We start from the raw sequence: 25,108 nt of genomic DNA on the forward strand, positions 1-25,108 counted from the left end.
TGACATTTGTGAAAAGCCTTTAAAAAAAGCAGCAATTGGCATAAGGGATGTTTAAGTGTCACTTTTGCTATATCACCAGAGCTGACACCATCTTGTCACAGGAGCTTTGTTTCAGATTGCAGGGTATTTTTCCATCTTTTCATGCTCTTATTGAGAATATTTATTGAATAAGGAGCAGAAGGCATGCAGAAGATTTTCAGGTGAATAAAGCTGGTGAAAATCGTAGTTGAACTACTGCATTTCTCACTTGATTTAGACTACTAAGGAAGCTTGTGCAGTATTCACAATGCATAAAAACACCACCACAGGCTATGAACTGTCCACACACACACATTTGTGAATGACCCCAGCTGTAATCTCAAAAATTAACCGCTTCTTTTTTGGGAATAATTCTCCTTCTGAGCAAGAACAGGAGGCCTGTGATCCTCCTGCTGCCTGCTCTGCTGCTGGTGACCAGAGGACACAGCACAGATGTGATGCTGAATAGCTGCAATACTGTCAAACCACCATGATCAATCTCAACATCTGGGACAGGTTTTTACAGGACGGCTCAGCTCTGTGATCATGGAAAACCTCAGCTCAGGTGTCCTGGAAGGAACCACGCTGCCTATGGACTTACAAAAAACCCCGGAGCAGAAAGTTCATTTTCTTCTCACCCTTTTGGCCTGTTCAAGCTGTTCAGAGAGCTCCTCCAGGGCAGTAGCATGCCTCTGCCTGATCTCCTGGATCTGGGCTTCGTGGTTTTTGGTTTCCTCCTCAATTGCCTTCTTCAGTTCAGCCACCTCCTGCTCTCGCTTTGTCCTGGAGGAAGCACGAAGGGACATTAAAAAACCCCAACATTTCAGTGTTTTATAGCTGAAAGATGAATTTCAGTGGTGCTTTCTTACACAGCCCAGGACCCTACCTCAGCTCCTGCTGTGCTGCAGTGGTATCCAAAGTATCCTCCAGTTCAGTTTTTAAAGCCTCCAGCTCTTCACTCAAATCCCTTTTCTGCTTCTCTGCCTTGTTCCGTGACGCCTTCTCGGACTCCAGGTCCTCCTGGAGCTCTGCAATCTGAGCCTGCAGCTCCCTGATCACCTTCAGTGCATTGTTCTTCTGGACTGCCTCCTCATCCCCTCTGCCAAACACAGGCACCACAGTCAATGGGCTTTCACCCCCTCTCACAACCACCTGCCTCAATTACCTACAGAAACAGCTTAACTTTTCTACTAGAATAAAATAAATATTTAAATGTACAGAAGGGGCCTCAAACATCATCAAATTCCCACCCCTTCCATGGGACACCTTCCACTATCCCAGGCTGTTCCAAGCCCCAGCCAACGTGGACACTTCCAGGGACGGGTAAAAGACACCACAGATAAAACCAAGGCGTGCGCTATCAGAATTAGCAAGCTTTAATTTGCAGTCAAGTGTTCCAGTTCTGTAGATCTCAACGCTGCCCCAGAAACCTGTAAAATCCCATGTGGGGAATTTTCTCTCCCTGCAAAATTATACTTAAAGACTACAGGTGGTGTTCAGCATAACATGGGACTGCAGGAGTATCCCACAAACCCAGATAAAGACTGTCCTGCCCACCACTGAGAAATACACATTTTTTTCCCTCCTGAGGCCGAATTTTGGGAGATTAAAAAAGCTTCCAGAGCCCGAACACTGTGATACCACGTGAAACTTCTTCTTTTTGCAGGTCTGTAGAGCGAGGATGCTGAGGGATCCCTGAATCCTTTGAATTTGCCACGTTTTAAATTTGGGGTGCAGCTTTGTCCCACACTGACCTGGCCACAGCAGCCTGCAGCTCCTCCTCTTTCTTGGCCAGCTGGATCTTCAGCTCCTCAATCTGGGCTTGCAGCTCAGCTATTTGGTCCTGCAGGTCTGTTGTTTCCCCATCCAGCTTTCTTTTAGCTTTTTCTAACTCTTGACGGGTCTTCTCCTCCTTTTTGAGGCGTTCTAAAGGAAGCAAAGAATTAAATTCCTACGGAATTGTCCCTCTTGTCACCCTCAGGGAGTCTGGGGTGGCAGGAAGGGTGGGAAATTTAATTTATGCTGCCTCAATTCTTTCTCCAGCCTGCAGAAAAATGAAATAGCAAAGGAGAAGTGCTTGACTTAGCCAGAAAGTCAGAGGAAGGTCTGTGACAACTGTGAATAATTTGAGACGAGGCCACAGAAACATCTTGGTAGAAAAGAAGGAGTGGGATCGGACTGAGCTGTTAGGCCAGATAACCACAGACATCAACACTCAAAAAAAGAAGATAAACTGTGGCCTGGAACAAATGCTGGCTGCCATGGCTTTGCAAGGGCTAGGCCAGACTCCAAAATGTCTACTGGAAAATGGCACAGCTTGAAGTAAACGTGAATAAAGCATTTTACAGTTATCTGTGCTGTTTGATCACATCCCAACAATATTGGGCAAAACTCTGAGAGTTCCCTCAGTGATTTACTGGTGCGGCTGGGATTCTCCAGCCCCGAGGAATTCTTTGGGACAACCACCCCATCAGCAGGGCCACAGCAATCAGAGACATTTAACTGGCCTGCCTGTGGCAGAACAAAGGCAGGTCCTGGCTGTGCTGCCCACACCAGCAGGGCTGGAGCAGATCTCAGAAGGTTTTGCTGAGCAGAGCCTTAGCACCGTTCTAAAGGCACTGGCATAAATTTAAATAAGTGACAGCAGGAGTTATTACCCTCGTTCAATACTCAGTGGCTCCTCAGTGCAGAGATTTCCCTCACTCCCTTCCTAAAGCTCCTTCTGGGCCAGGATCTTTGACATGGAAAGGGAGCCATGGTCAAGAGTCACCTCAGAGCCACCCTGGCCTATTTGGGATTTTCCAGACAACCTGAAGTAATACTGCTTTTCTCCAAACAGCTTCACATTCCAAAAGAATTGTACTTTTCCCTCTGTTCTTACATGAAGCCCCCGGTGAGTGACAGTTACAGCACTGTCACAAGACCCAATTCTGTGACTGAGAAAGTTCACAGCAAACTGAATCAATTTTTTTTCCCCCAAATATCAGTGCCTAGCAGTGCCAAGACTCTAGCAGAGAGACCTTAATGGCTTCTTGAACCATCTCCAAGAGTAAATATCATTTTACTCTGCATTCCTAGCCAAGAAATTGCATGCCTTAAATATAAGCTTTAATTTCCACTTCTAAGGCCGCCAGTCTTGGAATGGCTCTGCGACCAAACACATCTGTCAAGTTCTTAGTCTTGATTTAAGCACAGAGCTACTCCAGCATTATTTTCCAGGGAGCAAAGCTTACTTAGACCCATCTTAAAGTCCCCGAATGCAACTGCTAAAGGCAAGGCTCATCAATCACTGCTGTTAGCTCAGCACCTTCCTACACAGATAAGGTAAAACTCTGATACCCTTCCAGAAGCACATCAGCCTTAAAATATGTAACAGGACAGGCCACAACACACCAAGTGCAAGAGCTATTCCCAAATTAGGGCACAGGGAACAACTTTCTCTATTATTTTGCAACTTTGACTTGGCAGCTCATTAATGTTGCACGGTATCTATAGTAATTAAAAAAAAATCAACATAAAATCAAGAAAGGTTGCATGTGGGGCAGGTTTAGCTTGTGACAACAGTGGCAAAACAATCAGAAATAAATGGCTAAAGGAATGGAACCATTTTAGATGGGATCGTGGAATGGTTTGGGTTGGAAGAGACCTTAAAGCTCAACTCATTCCAACCCCCTGCCTTGGGCAGGACACCTTAAACAGAGCAGGCTGCTCAATAAAAACAAAGCACCATGAATTAAAATATATCTATAAATATAACACAGATCAAACATTAAAAAAAGCAAACCAATTGAGATTTGCTTATTGAAAAAAACAATCCTAGAAGCCTCAAGAGTGCCTGCTGCCATTCCTGCAGGAATACATTGCTCTGGTGTTAGAGAAAAGTTGGAGAAGCTTCCCAGGAGCCAGGATGTTTTCCCTTGGTGCTAATGGACACGGGACACAGCAGGAATTTCTACAAAAGAAATGGATTCTCAAACAGCAGAGGGACTGAGCAGCCAGATGGAACACGTCTTGCAAGGGGCACGAATTTCCTTCAGGAAGTGGCTGATGAAGCATCTCTGGAGTGTGCACAGCTCAGGTTACCCTGCACAGGCTGGGCAGACACCCCAGCCCTGGCCCAAGTGATCCATTCCCTCCTGGCTGCAGCTCCAGGCTCTTCCCAGGCACAACAAACCTTCCAAATCGGTGATCATCATTTCCTGCTTGTTCTTCAGTTTGGCCAAGTTTTTGGCTTTTTCTTCTTCTTCAGCCAGCTGAGAAGAGCATTCAGCGATCCGATCCTCCATCAGCTTCTTCTCCTGGGCAGGAGAAAGGGGAGCAAAAATAACCTGTAAAACTCAACCTCAAGAGTCCCTGAGCAAAGCAAATAAAGGAATGAACAAAACCCACAGAGGGCTGCCAGAGAGCACAATATTCTACTGCAGGTTTGGTTTCTAATACCGATTTCAGTTCAAGTGATTGTCAATATTAGGGATCAAGTGGAACTGTTTGGAAACATGAACAGTTATTTTCCAAGAGAGACCTGAAATTCAGCACACAGCAGGCCTGGCTTTAGGAGAGCAATGGAAATCTGTTTGCAGAGAACAGTGGCAGCTACAAACAATTTTTCCAGCTCTGAGATTTGGGAGAGTCACGAAACTGGGAAGAGTGCATGACAAACTCCCTCTGGAATGTCGGCCCAAACTCATCTCCAGGGCCTCAGCTTTGCCCTGGTCACACCCCACAGGTGTCCAGGTGCAAATGTCCCAGATCCTGTGAGAGCAGCTTTGGGAGCTGACCCTTGGCATCTCCACCGTGCACACGGCCCTCACCTTCAGAAATTTGGAATTTTGGTCCTCCAACAGTAGGATCTCCTCCTCCATCTTCTTGATCTTGGCTTCAGCTGTCACTTTTTCAAGCTGCAGCTTCTGTCGAGCTCCCTCCTCCTCATCAAGTTGTTCCTCCAAGTCCTGGGAGGAGAGACAACTTCATCTGTGCATGTCCCAGGTTATCCATGTGGTAACATTTTGGGTTTTTTTAACTTAGTGACAAAGATGTGATATTTTGAAAAGCCTCCTGCCCTAATACACACTAAACCCACGTTTGCTTTGTTAGATTCATTTATAGGATTAATGACCTGGGAAGCAATTTAGGGCCATGGGATACACATGGAATTTTTGGTGCTCTGAATGCCAGCTTTGGGTGAGATGTGCTGTCCAGGGAACACACACTCACTGCCACAGTCTTCACCTTCCTAACTCCAATTATAAAATAAAAAATCTGTAATGAATGACAACCAAATTAGATCAGGCTTTCTGTCAGAGACTTCCCAGCACACTGCACCTGAATGGGGCACCTGGTGGAAAAGTGCCAGGATCTGGGAAGAGATTCCACAGGAAACAACTCTCCTTATTTCAACATCACAGCTGAGACAGTTCAGTTACTGACACAAAGAGTCAAAAAGCAATAATGCAGAGAGGAGAGAAGACAGAAATTCATCTTATTCCACTCAGCAGCCAAATTTCTCTGTCCCGTAGAGATGCTGGGGGAGCTTCCCCACCCCACTTCTCCACCTCCAGTCACTGAGAACCATACCTGGATATGGCCCTGCATTTTCTTCTTCTCATTCTGCAGTATTTGGTTTCTTTCCTCCTCCTCCTCAACCCTGGACTCCAAATCATGGAGAATTTCTTCCAACTCTTGCTTTTTGGCAGCCAAGCGAGCCCTCATCTCCTCAGCCTCTGCAAAGAGCTCTGTCTCAGCCTGGAGCTGCTCTGCAAGGATGTTCTTCTCCTCCAGAACCTGCAAATACAGAAGGCAGTAAAGCTTTAAAAATGACACTTCATAGTCTTTTGTCTTCATTGCACCTGTGACAACTACAAAGGTTCTCACAGGCCACGTCCTGCTGAAGTCCTGACTCCCATGTCCACACCCCAGACCAAAGACTTTCAGAAGAGGCTTTGGCAGCAGCCCGGGGGACACCAGCTCTGGCTCCAGCAGGATTCCCTGCACTGCTCCCTGCAGAGTGGCAGAGCAGCGCCACGGGCTGATCCCGGCACTTCTGGCCAGTCCCAATCCCCAGCCCTGAGGATGTCACTCGTCACTGGACATGGAGCCACTGACTGCCACCCTTGGAGTGTCCCCACGCAGCCACCTCCTGATCCTCATCCATGAACTCCATGTCCTCCCCAGTTAGAGACCAGGAAGCCACGAGGGACAGTGCCAAATGCCCAAGTGCAGGCAGAGGACACTGAAATTGTTCCTCCTTTATTCACCCAATTTCTGCCATCACAGAAAGCCACCAAATCTGTGGGGCTGTCCCAAGAGTCTGCCGGGCCCAGGCACAGAATGACACTGCCACTGAATTCCTCCTGTAAACCGGGAAAGGCCACAAGATCAGGTTTGGTTTTGTTTCTGTACGCCTGGAGGAACAGCTTCTGCTGTGTCTTCCTATTCCAGAATCCAGCAGAGTGGGAATCAGCTCACCTGATTCTCTTTTCCTCCCCAACTTGCCTCCCTCACACGGGACAGAGCAAAATTCATGTCCTGCATATCAACAGCTGATCTGAGACACAAACCTGCTGATGTTTCCTTTCCATTTCCTCAAGTTCTGCCTCCACTTTTGTCTGTTTTTCTTTCACCTTCATCAGCTCCTCATCCTTGGCCTGAAGCTCTTCTTCCTGACGAGTGACCTGAAGGAGAGGCTTCACCTGCAAAGGTTTGGAGTGCAAATGTGAGACCCTGCACCCACTTATTTTTATGGGTGAATGAAACAGAAGAGAACAGAAGGAACCTTGGTGAAGACTCTCCACCACTGCCAGTGCCTCAGCTTCAAATATGCAGCACAATTCCTCTGCAGGATTTTCAGTGCACTCAGCTGCTGCTGCTTCTTTGCAAAGGCCCTGAAGACAGCAAAAAGTTTGTGTTCAATACAGCTGACCAACATTTAATTTTTAGGTGACCCAACCCTACAACACTTACAGAGCCATAAATAGGCTTGTTTATAAGTTTCAGTAGCTACACTGAATTTAGGAGCTCTTGCTCCTATAGAGTCAAAGCAAGAGCTGGATTAACCATTTCCAATAATTAAAAATGCAGTTTGCTCTTACTCTCAACAGGCTTTTTTTCTTAAAAAAGACAGAATCAGGATGGATTGGCTACTTTAATTTTTAAAAAGCGGCACTCCAGAGTACTTCCAAGAACCTCCAATGGGACAAGAGGAAAGACTGGAAAAAAGGACTGAAAAAAGGAATTTGCAACCACTGTCAAGGGCTGTGTGTGCCACACAGGCAAGAGCAGGGAAAGGAGATATTGTTAAGGAATGAAGGTGCAAATTCTTCCCAGGCAAAAATCCACCTAATACCCAGGATACAATTACAGCTCCCCCAGGTAACACACTCGGAAAATCTCTCCTGAAATAGAAGTTTTAATGCACAGCTCCCTGTCAGAGAGGCTTGAGAGACCCAAAGGAAGACCCAACCCCGAGAGCACACTCACTTCCTGGCCAGGTATCCCCTGCACACTGCCTGGAAGAAGATGATGATGTCTGTGATCTTCAGATCCCGCTCTTCTTCCAGGTGTGCCAGGACTCCAGCTCGGAAGAAGATTTTGCTCTGCCCAATTCGGTACAAGTTAGGGTCCAGCTCCAAGGCTCTGATCTAAACAGACAGGCAAGGGTGTTGTTGTTACACCAAGAACAGGCCAATTCTGGGGAATTTTTCAATGTTTTGACAATATTCAGCTATAAACACTTACCATCCGCTCACAGGCCTGCTTACCATCCATGAAACCTTTGGGAATTGCATTGGGAGTGAGGATCTCATACCTGGAAGGCAAATGAAAAAACACCTTTACATTCAGCAGTAAACAATGTGATTTATAGTACAAAATGTGATTTATAGTGTAAATTCATAGCTTGTGACCAAGTGCACGGTCAGGGAATTTCTCCAGGAAGCTTTTCCAGCAGCCAATTTTGGATTGTTCCCCCTTCCCTACTGTCTTTAGAATAAACTGCAGTAGTTAAACACTTGAAGCTCAAGGCCTCACAATCAGGTTTTGATTTTCTTTGAGCTGGGTTGAGGGAGGAAGGAGGAGTGTGGGGTTTTCAATTATCTAACAAAGAACTTTAACTCCTCAGAAGTCCAAAGCCTGCTGCTGCTGCGGTTACCTCTGCCTGAATTCCTGGAACACGATCCTGTTTGGGAACCCTTGCCGACAGATCCTTATTCCTTCCAAAACCCCGTTGCACCGGAGCTGATCTAGAACCAGATGCGGGTCCAGTTTCCCAGCCTGGACAAAACAAAACAAAACAAAACAACACAAGGATGATTTTAGTTGGTATTAGTGGCGAACTGCACTTCCAGTTTTCCACAGGCCACTCTACAGAGCCGTGTGTGTGAATCAGGGGGCGTGCAGGGAAGTGTGAGAGGACACTGCTCGGTGTGACAATGGAACCGTGACCAGAGAAAGGAGGCAGGGGGAAGTCAGGAGGAGCAAGGAGGATGGAAGAACGAGGCCAAAGGCGGCCCTACCCTCTTCTCGTGGTTGGGGATGATGCAGCGCACGAAGTTGGGGTTGGTGTTGCGGAGCGTGGCCATCAGCTTGGTGAGGGACTCCTTGTAGAGCTGGCCCACGGTGCGGAACATGCCCTTCTTGGTCTTGTAGGCCGAGCCAAAGGCCGTCTCGGTGATGCCCGTCACCTGGTCCAGCCCCACGATGCGATCCACTGGTGGGGACAAGAGGGAAGGGCTGAGCGGCCCGGGGCGGGCGGGCTGGGAGGGGGCACAGGAGCAGCAGCACAAGCTTGGGGACGACGGCGGGAGTGCCAGAGGACACCAGCCCTGTGCCGGGGACAGCCGCAGCGGGGACCGGGGACACTGTGCACAAGCTCGGGGTTCCAAAAGCCACAAACTCATCCAGCACAAGAGTGTAGCTTCAGGAGGTACAGGCTGAAATATCCAGCTCTTTCCTTGCAGTTCTACATGACCAGGAAAGTTGTTTTTTGGGGTTTTTTTTTCTGTGTCTAAGTGAACTTTAGAGAGATGGAAATCCCAGCTCCCTCCCAGGGCAGCTTTCTATCTGAGTTCTTACAGTGCACAATATTTCTGGGCTGAACGTTTGGAATGACACAGCTGGGCATGAAAAGTCACTTCTGACAGTGAGATAGATTAAACCGGAGTTTAATTCATGCTTTAATAGAAATCTACAGCAGAGTTGGAAATAGTGTTATTTCAGTGACAAGAAGGAGAAAAGTATCTGCCAGACTTGTGCTCAGCTGCTATTTGCAAGAGTTCTTCCCATTTTTAAATTCACCTGCAAAGACCTCCCTACCCAAGTTTCAAACCAGGAGAACTCCACACCAAAGCACTTCCACGCTGCCATAAAGCATCACAGGAGAGATTCTTCTCAGATTTTTTTGAACATTTTGGGTAAGGATCTCAGGGGCTTGTTTTTCAGAAGCACAATTAGAAATGTGACTGCCATTATTAAAACCTTGAGGGTGATTCCATGTGCATGGTAAGAATTATGTGAACTGTTCTCTAAAAGAGACACAGGTGGGTTAACACCTCAATAATTACAGCTGGTGCTTCTTTGGACTGAGCAAATCCCAACATTTGTGGGTTCTCCATGAAATCCAAGCTGGGCAGCCAGAAAAATACAACTGTTTGTAGGCTACAGCTTCAATTTTGTCACGTTATCTTCAAATTCATTTAAACCAAAGCAGAGGGAATGATGCTTTGCTACCAGAATTATCTGACAAATAAGGGACACTATTTAATTTCTTCCTAATATTCAACTGGTCAAAGGTCTATAAAAAAAAAAAAAAAAAAAAAAGAAGAAAATTAAAGGCAGAGAAACACAGGGCAGCAAATTTGAATAACCAGTTGTAAGCCTTGCACGTAGAGCAGAGCCCAGATCCTCGACGGGGTTTTGAACACGAGAATTCAACTTAATAAAGTTGGAGAAGGAAGTAGGTGGTAAGGTGTTTATAAGGTCATATTCCAAACATTTGTTTCGAGCAGAATTCTGTCCCAAATCAGGCATGGGACAGGGATCACAGGGAGTCAGTTTTACAGGGGTGAAATGATTGTCAGTATCAGGAACCTGCAGCCACCAGGCCCCACTGAGGGCTGCAAGCACTCAGCTGTTTTTCACCCCGTGCTTCCCACAATTTGGCAAACAGATCTGATCCTGCACAGTTTTGTTTTGCTCCCGCTCTAGAAGGGTGATTTCTATTTCAAACAGGATTACTGGAGTTAAATGTAAGCTCTGCCTAGAGGTTTAAAGCATGCACTGCAGGACCATCACCCCTGCCTGAAGCCCCTGGCACAAAGCTCTCCAGGAATTCCTTTAGGTTCCCTTGGATTCCTCAGGGATGGGATGTTTCAGGAGTAGTGAAAGATAAACCCAAAATCTGAAGGCACAACCTTCACATCCATGTGTTTTTAAGCTTGGGGAGAGGAAGCCAAGAAGGATGAGGAAGTTGAACTAAATATCTAAAGCGTCGTCAAAGACGTTCCAAGTGCATTTCTTGATTTCTCAATAACCCCAAAAAAATCTGCAGCTTATACAAATATTAAAATCAAGAGGTTTTTAAATTTAAAAAAAAAAAAAAAATTCCAATAAAGCTGGAAGAAGTTTATCTCATTTTTTACTCCCACTAAAACTGCAGCACTCATCCTAATACTCCAAAACATTCTCGAGCTCTACCTCCCAAAAAGGACACAGCCACGTCCTAAATCATCCCAGAGTTTTGTCAATGTTGGACTGCAGAAAGAAGCTTGATAGTGTTACAAAGCTTTTGCATTCTCTCAAATGCTTGGAGCTACCAGAATTGTCACTTAGAGGCAATTCTACATCTCCTCATGGAACCAGGAAGCAACAAACCTTTTCATCTGCAATGCATAACTGGAGATGCTTGGTGTGTGTGCAGCAGCAGCTGGACAGGAATGCACTGGGGGCCCCGGGGGGGGATTTACCTAAATTCAGCATGAAATGAGAAGTTCATGCAAGCCTACGAGCAAAAATGGTTCTCCTGGAGGTACAACAGCCCTGCCTTTAGTAGGCCTACTGTTTTATATCCATTCACCTGGTGGCTCATGAAGACCAGAAATATTGTCATAGAAACAGGCTCTCTGAATATTCTGAATCTCTAAGGCAGAGAAACAGCAGAAACAGAAAGACAGAAGAGCAGATACACAAGACACTTGAGTTAGTAAAAACAACAGGTTCATCAATTGCAAACACACTTCACTGTGCTACAGAAGCAGTCAGGCCACAACATATTCCATGCACATTTCAATGGTCTGTGGGGGACAGGGTTGGAGGATTTGGACCAAAACACAAAAAAATTGCTCTGTGTGTGTCCTCCAAGGGAAAGGAGCAGATCCCCAGCCAAAAAGTTCTTTACAGATTGATTAAAGCCGCTCTCTGTGGCTGCCCAAAGAGGGAAACTCAGCATTCACCTCCAGCTCCACCTAAATCACAGCCTTCATTTCCTCCTCAAGTAACAAACTACAGGGTTTATATCCTGTGACACGTAAATACACTCTAATCAGTAGACTGTGAAAATGTGAATGTTAAAAAGCAGAAGAGGAAAGTCCCTGCTAAGTATTTATGTGGCTATTTCTGCTTTTTGGAGTCACTTGGTAGAAGTACTGATAAATACTTTCAGGGGATGGGCAGGTAACCTGGCTGAGCAGCAGTGTGCAGTTACAACAGGATTGGATTTTAATGTGCAATATCTCAGCACAATGCAATTAATATCTCAGTTAATGCAATTAATTTCACGAGACGTGGATTTGCAGAGCAGCACCCACCAGTGCACAGGAAATAATTGTGCTGGTGCTCACAGGAGACAAAGTTTACAGTGTTTTACCAACAGCAAGAACCACTAGAGCTGGTCACACTCAGGACTCCACTGCAGCAAGTCCCAACCAAGAGTTTTGGACAAGGTTCCACATGAAATTGGACACAGAGAAACAAGTAAAAAGTGAGTATCAGTTCCAGTAATGAACATGAGAAGCAGCTACTCAGAAATGGTACATGTGCAAGGGACCAGAGGTGCAACTCAGCTTCCTTGGCCTTCTCTGGGCACTGAATAAGAGAGAAAATGCTGTAGATATTTACACTGGAGAAGTGGAGGGTGAGGAAGGAACAGGCATCAAAAAAAAAAAAACCCCAAACAGCTCATCCAGCAAGGTGAAATCACCAACAACCTGTGCTCAGAGCTCTCTTACCATCCTTCCAAAGCTCAGCCACGAACTTGTCTGAGGACTGGTGCAGGAGCGTGGCCACGTTGTCGTTCAGGGGGTCCATGTTCTTCATCAGCCACTCATCTGCCTTGTAGTCCACCTGCAGAGCAGACAAGGGCCACAGGCTCAGAGCAAAACCAGCCTCAGCTTTCTGTTTATCAGCACCAAACATCACTGGTGTTCTCCTCTCACTGCCAATGCTCAGAATCACAAAGGTTGGATCTCCAAGCTCGGAGTCCAACCCTGCCTGGCCACAGCAGCCCTGGGTGCTCAAATTTCCTCACTGAGCCTCCTTCAGAACACTTCAAAGCATCACAGGCTTGTTGTGCTTTTGAAAGGGTAAATGGGAGTTTTCTGGAAAATTCAGCAATCTGACTTCTTTCTTACTGACAGCTGGGTGTTTATTTGCTGCCCAGTTTATTGCCAAAATAAGGTTTCACTGTGAAGATGTAAAAGCAGCTCTAGGTTAGACACCAATTACTTCACCTAAATTACTGGGGAGTAAATTAAGGATGTGCTGCAGCATGATTTTAAAGGATTTCTCTACAGTATTTACATTTAAACACTTGGTTCTATTTGGAAAACAAAGTTTTTATCTTTAAAGAGCCAAACCTGTGGTTCCCAAATAAATCCCAACCCAGAAGCTAAAAAATCACAGGGATTCATCCCAACCCAGAGAACCCTAAAATTCCCTAAGTCCAACCAAATCCCTGTAGACCAGCATGGTTCTGCTCCAACCAAGGCTGAAGTTGTCTGGTTTTGCATCCAGGCTTTGGAAGGGAAGAAGAGGAACTTTCCCCAAACCAACCTTTCCAAAGAAGAATTTAATGTTGAACCCTTACCTTCCCTGCATAGTGAATAATGCAGAAGTCTGCTTTGTCCTTTAGTTGTCTTGGCTTTTGGAACTTGGAATGAGTTCCCTGCTCTTGGACCAATTTTTCCACAAATGTCTTGTCAGTAGCTTTAGGGAACCAGCATTCTTCATCCAGCAATGCCAACACACCAGGAGGATTGGCCTGAAATGCAGGTTGATAATATGATCATGTTTTATATACATTTATATTTTATATTTATATGTTATATGTTATTTATATATTATATATTTTACATACAAATATATAAATATATAATTTTTTAAATTTTTTTAAAAAGTTTAATATTTCCAACACACCACTGAACATCACAATAAGGGTAATCCAAAATTATTTAAGCCTAATTTCAGTTAAAACAAGCTGTGGGGGAATCCAGGTCAAAAAGAGTGTTAGGGCTGTTATTCCAGTGTTTATGGAGACACCTGGAATTTTGCTGTTGATTTCAAATGAAGGAAGTCTACCACAAGTCTTGGAAAAACTTTCTACCTGAGTCCCAAAGCTCCTACACCACAATGACACAGTTTAATGACAGTGACAGGATTAACGGCCTCATTAGTACCAGGGAAAAAGGTATAAAAGCAGCAGCTTCATATCTTGAGCTCAGTGTTTTACACTGATATAAGGGCAAAGTGCCCTCTGGGTAAATCCTTTTATTAACAATACACGGGATTTTAGATTTGAACTTCAGCGTTGCAGTTAATTCCCTTTTAATGACAGCTCCACAAGAAACGTCTCATTTTGCAGGCAGCAAAAGACACAGTCAGCACTCCAAGCTCTCCTCCTCAGAGCATTATTCATGTGCAAACTTACAGGTCTTTCAATTAAGTCAATGCAAGGCTGCAGATCCAGGCCAAAATCGATGAAGTTCCACTCGATCCCCTCCCGCTGATACTCCTCTTGCTCCAGGATAAACATGGTGTGGTTGAATAATTGCTGCAGCTTCTCGTTGGTGTAGTTAATGCAGAGCTGCTCGAAGGAGTTCAGCTACAAGAATGACATCAGTATTCAAGAATGAGTCAGTGACAAGATAACCACAGATCTGGGAGTGAAAAATTTGACTTTATAAGGAAATTCTCCAAAACTTTGCAAAGTTCGAATGCAACAGTAAAGAAAACTGGAAAGCAACTCTACAAATCTCCATTACATAAATTATAGTGGGAACATAACATCACAACATAAACTATCACACATAAAAGAAGGATTAAAGATGAAACGATGATTTTTTGGCACTGTAATATTTTGGGCTGTCAAAGCCTTTTGTCCACCCCATACAAACCCCTGGTTTGTAACCTCGGAACACGCCGCTTCCAGCGCCTCTGCAGCGTGTCCCGATCCCACAAAAACAGGGCAAAGGAAAACCTGAGCAGGGATATTTCCAAGTACCTCGAAGATCTCAAAGCCAGCAATATCCAGGATCCCAATGAAAGAGGCTCCCTGACGTTTGGTCCTGTCCAAGGCTTTGTTGATGCGGTGAACGAGCCAGCGGAAGAGGCGCTCGTAGGTGGCCTTTGCCAAAGCTTCCACTGCAAAGTCCGCCTGCAAATCCAAACAGGAACATTTATTTACCCTGGAAAAGCCATCAAAAGGACACAGACAGGGATGTTATCACAAATAACTCAGTAAAAGCAGGAGTTGGATGGAGTTAATGCCAGTGAGGAATGAAAACAAGCAGTAGGAACAGTTTGGAGTTCAATGAATGTTAAGAAAAATGTCTTTCTAAACTGCTCCATAAAAACAAAAGGTCTCCAAGTATTTGATAATGTCACAACATGAAAGGATGAAACCAGGAGAAAGTCAAGGCAAGGGAAAGGTTTCTTCTATTCTACAAAGGACTTTTACCATATAAGCACATTTCATAAAGACAGTAAAGCTTAAACAGAGCAGCAAACACCGAACGCCAATCTTCTTTGTCAGGAGCTAACGAGGATGAGGCAGCTTCACTTGGTCTTTAAAGCAGCTGTAAAAGCTCACCTGTTCTTTGGTCTGGGCTTTCTGGACGTAGTCCCTGCCCACTTTGATGCGGGGAGTGAGGATGGCCCGGGTGAACTCCATGACGTTCATTCCCAGCAGGTGGCAGAGCTTCTGTGCGACTGCGAGGGACACAGGGACACGGGGACACAGGGACAGAGGGACAGAGGGACAGAGGGAGCACTGAGAGCCTGCCCGGACCTGGGAGCAACTCCTCACCAGGAATTGGCATCTCAGGAGCAGCACAAGTGCCCCAGGACAGTGCCCAGCCTCAGGGGCTGTGCCCCCGAGGCTGGCAGAGCTCTCCAGAGGGACACAGCTGCATGTCCTTGGGGAGCAGGGAAACACCCAGACGATTTCACGATTTAACAGCTCATTTAGTAACTTTAAAAGGGAAAACATCCCTTCTCTCATCCCCAGGAAAAAAAGGGATGGTGTGGGGACATCACACATCAGATCCATCACCCTAAAGGCAGCTTAAGAACTGCAGTGCAGGCAGCTGCGCCAGCAAAAGCAGGGATGTGTCACCTTGGCCAGGGAGCTGAGGACTCCCCACCCCTGGCAGTGTCCCAGCCCCAGGAGCACCCTGGGACAGTGCAAGGTGTCCCTGCCCATGGCAGGGGGTGGAATGGGATCATCCTTAAGGTCCCTCCCAACCCAAACCAGTCTGGGATTCCAAGTATTTGGGAATAACACCACAGGCATCAGTGCACTTTAACAGCAGAGGCCTCCTGATGTCACTTCATTATTTAAAGGGTGCATTACCCACGCCAGCCCTACAGACTCCTGCTGCATCAATGCCTTTCCCTGAACACGTGGCCCAGGAGCTTGGGTGGTTGTGATTCCACACTTCTAAAAATGACAGTGACACTGAAGGTATTTTTAGGTCCAGGGAAGTGTTGCCCTTTAGCAGGAAGCTCTCCACAGCACCCAGTAAGTACTTGGCCCCTTATCTTCATCATCTGAGAGCTTCTTTTACTGCCAAAATTAAAATAATTTTTTTTTTTCAAATCAGCATTGGGAAACAGGTTTTCATACTAAATATCTGAGAGTTTCTGCTGCATTATTATTTTTTTTTCTTTAGTATTAAAAAAACTATTTTTGCTCTCTAATGTTGAGATTTTGTGTGTGGCCATATGTTCACTAGAAGGGTTCACGACCTGCCACACAACCAGTGAAATCAGGGGAGTGTCACACACTGAGCACTCCCTCACTTGAGCTACAAACAGGAGCATTTCTGGGCTCTGGAGTATAAAAACATGCACCAGCACATCAGATAAAACTCACGACCCCAGGGGCCAAGCAGAGAGTGCTACCAGGATCTTCAAAACAAACAAACAAAAGAAGAACTTGAAAACATGACGTAGCCATGAGCCTGGTGCACTGACACACTGGATACTGTGCAGGATATTCCAGTGCAAGAAAAGAGGGTCCCCCCTCTCCCAGAGGACCCCAAACTCCACACTCAGCTCCCTGCATACACCAGGGACATGGAATGTCTTGTTCCAGCTTTTCCAGTCAGTAAGCAACTGTGGCTGAGGTGAGAATAACACCAATAAACCACAGCAGGTGGAATCCTGACCAGCACATGTGCTGAGCCACTGCAGGAGGCTGCAGCCAGCACCTCTGAGCTTCCTCTGAAGAAAATGATGCCACTTGCAAGTGCAAAGTGTCACATCTCAGGGCAGGACTGGGTCACACTCCCTCAGCTGGGTTCATCTTGCACTTTGAAATCATTCATGTGAGGAACACAGGATGGTTTGTGGTGGAAGGGACCTTAAACATCACCCAGTTCCAAGCCCTGCCACAGGCAGGGGCAGCTCTTTGTCTGTTTGTAACGAGAAAGGGCCATTTCAAAGGCGACACTGGAGAAAACCCTGCCTGTCCTGACTCATCTTTTGTTACTGCTGGGGTTGGGACAGAAAGTTCTGAATCCATTACCAAGCCAAGATACGGAGGAGCTGCTGTCAGAGGTGAACGTGAACTTCTCGAGGTTGCTTTGAACTTCTGCCCTCTCAGCAGAAAGGTTCTTTCCCAATCTGGTGAGCATGAAACGATTCTCCAGGTACAGCTTCTCCATCCTCCTAACCCACAAAGGCTCTGTGGCTCCTCCGCTATCTGTACCCGAAGCCAGGGTTTGTTATCTCCATTTCCCATCCAGAGGGGAGAATTTGCTTCCCATGTTCTTTGAATTGGTGCCCATCTCCCCTGCCCACACAAACTCCTTCCCATCCACAGAGACAAAACGTGACCTGTATCACACCCAGCCTCCAAACAAGAGGGATCCCTATCAGGACACACTGATTTCTGCAGAGGATGCAGGGAAACCCCTCACAGCGAGTGAGACAAGGAAAGAGAGATCAGTTACACCCCATTCCTTCAGGAAGGTGCAATAACACAGACCACATCACCAAAGTTTTAAATACAAGAGGACAAAAACAGGCTTTAACTGTGATCTGAGCTTTTCATCCTTTTGGCTTTACAAGTCAGAATTTTGTATCCAGTACTATAAACATCCAAGAGTATCAATATATTTATAGCCGGTGTTGTAAGTCAGAATTGATGTCTAAAAACCAGTGGTAATGCTACTGAAGCGAAGACAGTCGAGAAGCATCTCTGTCTTTCCACATCACACCTTCCACATGGACAATGACCCAGGTGGGTTCTCTAAACCACCAGGAAAAGTCCAAAAAATTAACCCCTCACCCATCTTTTCTCCTCACTGCAACACAAAAAGTGCCAAAATCAGGCCAGTAACGGCTGACCTTTAACCCCCACGTGGGCAGCAGGACAATTCTGCCCTCAGAAAGGACAATTTTGGGCACTGCAGCAATTTGGGACAGTTCCAGAGTGAGACCCAGCCAAGAGGCTGAGCTGTCCCTGTGCAGCAGCTCCTGGGAGTTGGGGTTCCCACTGCTCTTAGTTCTCCAAACTGGCCTTCCATGAGAACATTTCAAAGGCTGCCACTGGATCCTTCAATAAAAACCTCCAATGTGCCTCAGCAGATATATTTTTTTTAAAATTTTTTTTTGGTGGGGTGGGGAAGAAATATATCCCTCAAAATGCTGATTGCTTTGCAGGCACTGATAAATTCAGTGTCAGCCACAGTGCCAGGACACTCCAGAAATCAGCTTGTTCTAAATGCAGCATTCCTGTCTTCAGGCACTGCACCATGGAAGTTGTGCTTGGCTCCAGGGCTCTTATCATTGGCAACAAAACTGCTCTGAGCAACCAAAGAAAACAAACTGATTTAAGCATGAACTTCTTCCTAGGGCTTAAGTCTTTGGAGAGAGCAATAAACGAGATGACAAGCAAAATACTTGTTCAAAGCTTAGCAGCAATGCAAACAGCAGCAATTCCCCTGATGGACATTTGCATTTGTCTGCAGGAAAAGGTGGAAGGGGAGAGGTTCAGGAATTGCCTGTTGGTGCCATCAGCCCAGGCCTGGCCTCTTTTTGGCCCAGAGCACTCCCAGGGATGCTGAGCACTGCTCTGTGCTTGGCAAGATGTGCACTGGGCAAACAGAACTGAGCACAAGGCAAAGGACACCCTCAGACATGAGCAACTCACCAGTGTTCTCGGGCATGGAGGCCTGGTCTGTGTTCCTCTCCTTCTTAAAGGAGATGTTTCCAAACTGCAGCACTGAGGACACCACTTTGAGCATTGCTGTGAGAACAACAGACATGTGCATCAGTTTCATGGCAGAGGGGCTCAGCTGAACACACTTTTCTCCTGTTTCTTGTGCCACTTTCCTTCCAGATTCCAAGGAGAGGTTCAGGGAGGAAATACACTTTGTACTGTGCTTTTTGGGCAAATGGCTTGAATTCAACTCCAGCTGGAGTTAAGCAAACATTTTCTTCAGGCTGTCAGTGACACTGAAGCAACATTAAATTTGGTAACACTAAACTAGCAGAGTGTGTGTGTGTGTGTGTGTGTGTAAGAGAGAAAAGAACACTCTGAGAATTCCAGAGGCCCCATAACTTACACAGGATCTCGTCGTGTGAGAAGCCCATGATGTGCATGGCTTCCATTGTCTCCTGGAAGTTATCCTTGTCCTGTTGCCCAGGGATGGGGATGTAGCCATTAGATAAAAATCTGTAATTGTTAAATCCTTCGAGCAGCAGGTCAGCTGTGTTGGGGGGAAGAGCAAGAGACAGAAAAATAAGCTCAGAAATGCTGTTCACACCCACCCGTGCTCTGTTCTCACTCTGTTCCCCAGCTCTGCTTTAGGAAATCAGCCCCTCAGAGATGGCCACAGGCCAGGACAGCAGCTTCTGAAACACTAAAAATACAAGTGCACCTCCCAGGCTGAGGCCAGACTCAGACTCTCTCTCTGCAGCAACCTCCACCAGCTCTTTGATGCATTAAACCAGCCCACAGAACATTACCCACATCTAGCATCATCCCAAATTCTCCTCTGGTATATCCTAAAAGGAAAATCTCTACTGAAAGGTAACAGAGGCAGGCAGAAACGGAGTTTGATTGATGATCACATCAAGGATGCTGAGCACCAGCTTATCTCATACAGGAGGAGTGGATCAATCTCTGAAGTCTGTATCTTTCTTAGCTTCACTTATCACAACTGACCAAAAATTCCCTGAGGGGAAAAAAAACCCAAACAGAGTTGAGATAACCAGCCCAGCACTGCAATGGCTTGAAGAAAGCCCCAGGGCTTCAATAAATTTGGGTTAAATTTCTCTGTAGGCTGCAGGAGATGGGGCTGCCTCTGCTGAGCAGGGCTGCCTGTTTTCAGCTGGGAACTTTGCAGCTCCAACCCAGGGATTCCCAGGCAGAGCCTGCCCAAACTGGGCTTTGAAAACTGCAATGCAGAGTGGCTCCCCAGGAGTTATTTCAGAGCAAAGCTACCTGGCCTCTCCTCCTTTTCAAACTCATCACTCACCACCAAAGGATAATTCAACCCCACCCTGTCCCACTGAAACAAGAAATCCAGCACCAAATGGACATTCCCAGCTTACACTTGAGGTGCTCCCCTGCCCCAGCCAGCAGCTGGTAGAAGATGTGGAAGGTGCGCTCGTCCTTGGCCTGACGGACAGCACGGGACTTCTCCAGCAGGTCTGGGAACACCTGGAGTCAAGGGTCAACCTCGGCTGAAGGACCTACAGAGCAAACAGGAGCTCCAAAGCCCCCCGTGGAATTAGTCTGAGGATTTTAGGAGTGATGTCCAGGGAAGCTGTGGCTGCCCCTGGATCCCTGGCAGTGCCCAAGGCCAGGTTGGAACACTGGGGCTTGGAGCAGCCTGGGACAGTGGGAGGTGTCCCTGCCAGGGCTGGATGGGCTTTAAGGTCCCTTCCAACCCAACCCAGTCTGGGATTCTGTGACTGGACATGGTCCCATATGAACCTAGAGTGACTAAGTAAGAGATTTCCAGATGAGACTGGTAGAAACTCACTTTTCACCCCAGCAAACTCCTGACATTTCACCACCGCATCCCTTGGCTGTTTTTCCCCTGCATTTCCTGCTCCATGCAGCCACCACTGCCTGCCATGGACCAGACGCAGTTTTGGTGAGGGAGAGCTCCCACCCTTCTCCTCCACTTCTATCGAGGTCACAGCTGAACTCTTATTCCCAAAAACACTGCAGCTGCTGAACCCAGATGTCCTTTACCACCCCAAGTGCATTTGTCACTCCTTCCAAGCGTTGCATTTTCCCATGACAATCCACAGTGCTTTCAAGCAGCTCCCAAATTCAATTCCTGCACCAGGTAGTGCCTGATTAGCTGCCATGAGCTGTAATCTTATTTAACTTTTTTTTTAAATTTCTTAATATTCCATATTGTAAAGCAAATGTAGGGCAGGGATTTGAAATGACAGTGGCAAGGATGAGCTCCTGTGATGAAGAAGAAATTCCCCAAGAGTTAAACCCTCCTGTTTTCACAGAGCTCTGGGCAAAACAATTCATCTGAACTTTCCTAAAAGCTGCCTTCATTCCTGTGCTGTGGTGAATGAAAACAAAACAAAACAAAACACTTTTCATTGCAACATATTTTGAATAACTATAGATCTTTCCCAGCCTTATTGGGAAATCACATTTTCTGACAATTCCAAACATTCAATGCACTTCAGATCAAGCAGTTTCAAAACCCAGCAACCAAACGGAAACTCAACTACAGCGCTGTTCATGATCAATATTCACTTAATGTTGTTTACCCAAACTTCCAACTTCGTCACTTTATGACCGCTCCGCCGCTATTCTCCCAGAAAACTCAAAATTACACAATAAATACATTTCTAGCACAGAGAAAACAACTTCAGGGGACGCCTTTCAGTGCCAGTATTTCCACTTGGTTTTACACTCAGAAATAAAAGCGAATCTTCGAGCTAAAACTGAATTCGCTTCGGAATTAATTATAATTAGTTAGGTCTAATAGAAGGCCTTGTGTGATTGAGCCTTCATGGGGACCTGGAGGAGCTGAGCTGGTACCTGGCCCAGGAGATCCCTCTCCAGGCAGGGGCTGCTCCTGGCACGGGGCAGAGCCTCAGCTCCTCCTTAGGAAGGCCTCGGGGGATTTTCAGAAAAGTTCCCAGAGCAAGCACATTTTCCATGGTTTCCCTTTTTAACACAGCCTGGGTTTAAGGCCGGCCTGCAAATCCTGCAGGTTTCAGAGAGTGGAATTTGGGAGTTTCGGGTTTCTGAGCACGAGGAAGCCGCTGAGCCTGTGATATTTGATCAGTTATTTGGAAACAAAGGAAGGGATGGATGCTGTCAAAGGAATGTCCAAGTGTGGCAACCTTTCACTGCATTCCAATGAGCTCCGGGGTTAAAAGCACAACAAAGCAGGGAAGCTGCATTTTGCAAGGACGTGGCAGGAAAAAGGATACAGGTCTCAATGTTGGCCCCAACAATGTACCCAGTGACATCGAAGTTAATCCTGATGAATTTGCCCTGCAAAGAAAAGAAGATTTTTTTTTCCATAATTACTATTTTTTGTTGTTGTTAATTAAGACGACGCTGTCCATACCAAAGATAATCCAAATGCATTCATGGATCAAGCATTCCCCAAGTCCAAAGGAAACCTTTCCCCTTCCATGGGCTCAGCCATCATCCCCATGGAGCACACTGCACACAAACACACTCCAAAGACTGAGGAACTCCTAGTGCAGATTTATCTGGGATCCAGACTTAGGAAAAACCCCTCTGAACGTGAAGCTCAATTTTCCCTGAGCAAACACTGTGGCTGAGGCGGGGAGCAGTGCTGAGATTCCAGGTGTGCCCATTTCTGTGGCATTTGCTGGTGCCTGAAGGGGCCTCCACTCCTGAACCTCGGGTGGCCCAAAAGATTTCTCCTTCCTTTTCCAACACTCCTCTCCTCAGCTCATCTCAGGGCTGAATTCTGTTGACACCATCACAGCACTGAGCCCAGGGCTTTGGAAAAACCACATCAGAGGGAAGCATTCAGTGCTGCCATAAACCCAGCAAGCCCACTCTCCTATCCAGTGCAAACCAGAGATTTATTCCCTGGAACACAGCAGAACTGCCTTCGATAGAAGGAAAAAAAGGGGGAAAAATAAAATCCATTGGCCACTGGGCTCCTCTGAGTCCTCCCTGGGTTATCAGGAGCAGGGGAAGGCTGTCAAACCTGCATGGCTGAACACCACCACCTCTCACTTCGTGGGAGGAGAGAGATTTTCAAAGTCAGGTTTTAAAATGGCTGTTAAAGATGATTTTTTTTTTTTTTCTGCATGAGATGAGACCATCTGGAATGAATTATACTTGCTCCTTCATGAAAACAGAGCTGGAGCCATCAGAGTGATTATGTTCATGATGGCAATGCACTGCTCAAAATAACACAAACCAGATGCTAACATCTTTTTAGGGGAAAAAAAGTATTCTCGTTAAATTAGCGCAGCCTCTGATGGATTCAAGACAGGTAACAAAGTAGAATTTCATTGTGCAGCGAAACCTGTTGATGTCATAAATCCTGTACCCAGCTTCTATAAGCATCAGGCAACGTTATAAATAACAGGGCTGTAAAATTAGGAAAGCTGAATTTCCACCAAACTCTGCTCTCCCTACTCAGCTGAAAGGGCTGATGGGTTTAGTCACACACTCTCCCAGAGTTCTTATCATGGACTTGAGTTCATGCATTATAAATCCAAGCAACTGTTGAAATGTCAAAGGCAGGCAAGAAATCTTTCATTTGTTCTGTAAATTTCAGTGCTGTTCTCGAAAGCAAAAAGATTTAATACCTCCTGTCCACTTTTGAAGTTGTACTAAAAACATCTTCCCCCTGTAATAGGAGACAGCTTTTTTCTTTTTTTTTTTTTTCTTTCAAAGGAAAGGAAGTTCTAAGAAGTGGTAAAAAGCTGTTTATTCACCCTGAGTTCCACCACGATTTTTAAAACAATGGAAACCATCAGAAGTGGTTATCAGCCACCAAAACACTCTGCGAACAGCGGGCAGGGACCCAACAAAAACACGGAGCAGCTACAGCAGTGCCTGACACCTGGGCTCGGTCATACCGTGGCTTTTGGACTTTCCTGCAGTCAATCAGTACATTTAGATGGGGTTTTATATGCAAGTTCTGCCTTTTTGCAGAAATTCAGGATGTTCCCTCCAGTCCAATCAATGGATAAAGTCAGAGCCGTGGACAGGAAGGCTGCAGGATTTGCCAGTTCCCTGGGGATGCCACAGTCCTTTCCACTTCACAGCAATCCAGCAGGATTTGTGCCCACAAGTCCCAGCTCAGCTCCCCAGCACAGTTATATCTGTTAGACTGTGAACTGCTGTCAGCTCAGGGATGGCTGGAGTTAGAATAAAATCATGTTCTGCCAGGAGCCAGGGAGGAGGTGCCTTCAGTGAGCCCCAAAATGCAGAAGGCATTGTAAGAGAACCTGGATTTGTGGAGGAAGAGAACGGGGAAATCCTCTGATGCTAATTAGAGAACCAGCTAAAAAAGGGGATTTCTCCACGACCAGCAGTCAGATTTACAGACTCAGAGGGACAGGAGGTACTCACAAAGCGGGAGGAGTTGTCATTTTTCACTGTCTTTGCATTCCCAAAGGATTCCAGGATGGGGTTGGCCTGAAGAAGCTGCCGCTCCAGCTCCCCCTAAAAACCACAGGGACAGAAAAACAAACACATTTATCACGGAGCATCTGTGCAGGCTTCCAAATTCTGCCTCTCCTGACAGTCACTTCCCCTGGCTGTGGCAGTGCCACCACCTCCAGATGGGATTTTCATCCTTCCCCTCACTCCCAAACCTGCAGAGCCTCCTCCATCCAGTGGCTGGAGTTTTGGTGTTTTTCTGGGTGGGGTTTGTTTATTAAAACACGCACAGAGACACACACAGACAGAGCAGGGACCAGACAGGACGTGATGGATGTTCAAAGTCACCCAAGATGGCAAAGAAAATTCACATTTAGGGCTAATGAAATCAGGCACAGACCTTGAGTGCTTAAGGGAAGAAACCAACTGAACTGATCAAAGGTTTTAGACTAAAACCTTTTGTTGACCATATCTCAGAACACCTGTCTTCCACCTCAGAAATCCCTGTTTTCAAAGTCACTTTCAGATGAGTGAAACTCATCTCATTGCATCACCTCTGCCCTGCCCACACCCGAGAGGGCCAGAGCAGCACAACTGAGCAGCACCAGCGACAAACACTGCTTCCAAATTGCTCAATCCAGCCAGCCTCGCTCGGGATGCTTCATGCAGTCCTTAAATGTTTCTGCAAGCTCTGGCCAGTGAGTTCAGAATTTGAAGTACTTATCTCAAGGAAATTGCACAACAGCTTTTTACAAGTGCTGTCCACGAGGAGGTCTGGGAACAAAAAAAAGTCTGTGCTGCTTCCAAGAGCCCAGGAGGCACAAATGTACACAGGAAAATATATTGTCTTCTTGCTCTGAAGGATGGTTTGGGGGGAAAAAAAAATTAAGTGAAGCTGTCTGGAATGCAGTCTCCAAATCTGACATTTCATGAACCTGCTTTTTCCAATTATTTATAGTCTTGATGAATAAAGGCCCCAGAGCAAGCATCAAAGAACAGGAAGCATTAAGT

General features: G+C 46.2%; 1 protein-coding gene across 3 annotated transcripts in view; it reads right to left on the reverse strand.

Moving 5' to 3' along the window:
• Nucleotides 1–25,108, reverse strand: part of MYH10 (myosin heavy chain 10) — an 82,216-nt gene that overhangs the window by 12,681 nt on the left and 44,427 nt on the right. For 2 of the 3 annotated variants that reach the window (XM_066200239.1, XM_066200240.1), the window contains exons 6-28: nucleotides 24,068–24,160; nucleotides 21,931–21,994; nucleotides 20,068–20,166; nucleotides 19,077–19,220; nucleotides 18,662–18,757; nucleotides 15,095–15,213; nucleotides 14,507–14,659; nucleotides 13,934–14,107; nucleotides 13,094–13,267; nucleotides 12,237–12,351; nucleotides 11,087–11,149; nucleotides 8,529–8,722; nucleotides 8,165–8,286; nucleotides 7,753–7,822; nucleotides 7,495–7,655; nucleotides 6,791–6,899; nucleotides 6,576–6,707; nucleotides 5,593–5,799; nucleotides 4,830–4,967; nucleotides 4,193–4,316; nucleotides 1,773–1,944; nucleotides 905–1,117; nucleotides 657–801 (exon numbers count right to left, since the gene is read on the reverse strand). In XM_066200239.1, coding sequence (XP_066056336.1) covers nucleotides 657–801; nucleotides 905–1,117; nucleotides 1,773–1,944; nucleotides 4,193–4,316; nucleotides 4,830–4,967; nucleotides 5,593–5,799; nucleotides 6,576–6,707; nucleotides 6,791–6,899; nucleotides 7,495–7,655; nucleotides 7,753–7,822; nucleotides 8,165–8,286; nucleotides 8,529–8,722; nucleotides 11,087–11,149; nucleotides 12,237–12,351; nucleotides 13,094–13,267; nucleotides 13,934–14,107; nucleotides 14,507–14,659; nucleotides 15,095–15,213; nucleotides 18,662–18,757; nucleotides 19,077–19,220; nucleotides 20,068–20,166; nucleotides 21,931–21,994; nucleotides 24,068–24,160 — 3,081 coding nt within the window. The remainder of the gene's footprint in view (nucleotides 1–656; nucleotides 802–904; nucleotides 1,118–1,772; nucleotides 1,945–4,192; nucleotides 4,317–4,829; nucleotides 4,968–5,592; nucleotides 5,800–6,575; nucleotides 6,708–6,790; nucleotides 6,900–7,494; nucleotides 7,656–7,752; nucleotides 7,823–8,164; nucleotides 8,287–8,528; nucleotides 8,723–11,086; nucleotides 11,150–12,236; nucleotides 12,352–13,093; nucleotides 13,268–13,933; nucleotides 14,108–14,506; nucleotides 14,660–15,094; nucleotides 15,214–18,661; nucleotides 18,758–19,076; nucleotides 19,221–20,067; nucleotides 20,167–21,930; nucleotides 21,995–24,067; nucleotides 24,161–25,108) is intronic. The other variant, XM_066200241.1, reaches the window with a different exon arrangement.

This window comes from Chamaea fasciata, unplaced genomic scaffold (assembly GCF_029207755.1).
Source record: "Chamaea fasciata isolate MVZ Bird 193981 ecotype frontalis unplaced genomic scaffold, bChaFas1.0.hap1 SCAF_19, whole genome shotgun sequence".
Taxonomy (NCBI): Eukaryota; Metazoa; Chordata; class Aves; order Passeriformes; family Sylviidae; genus Chamaea; species Chamaea fasciata.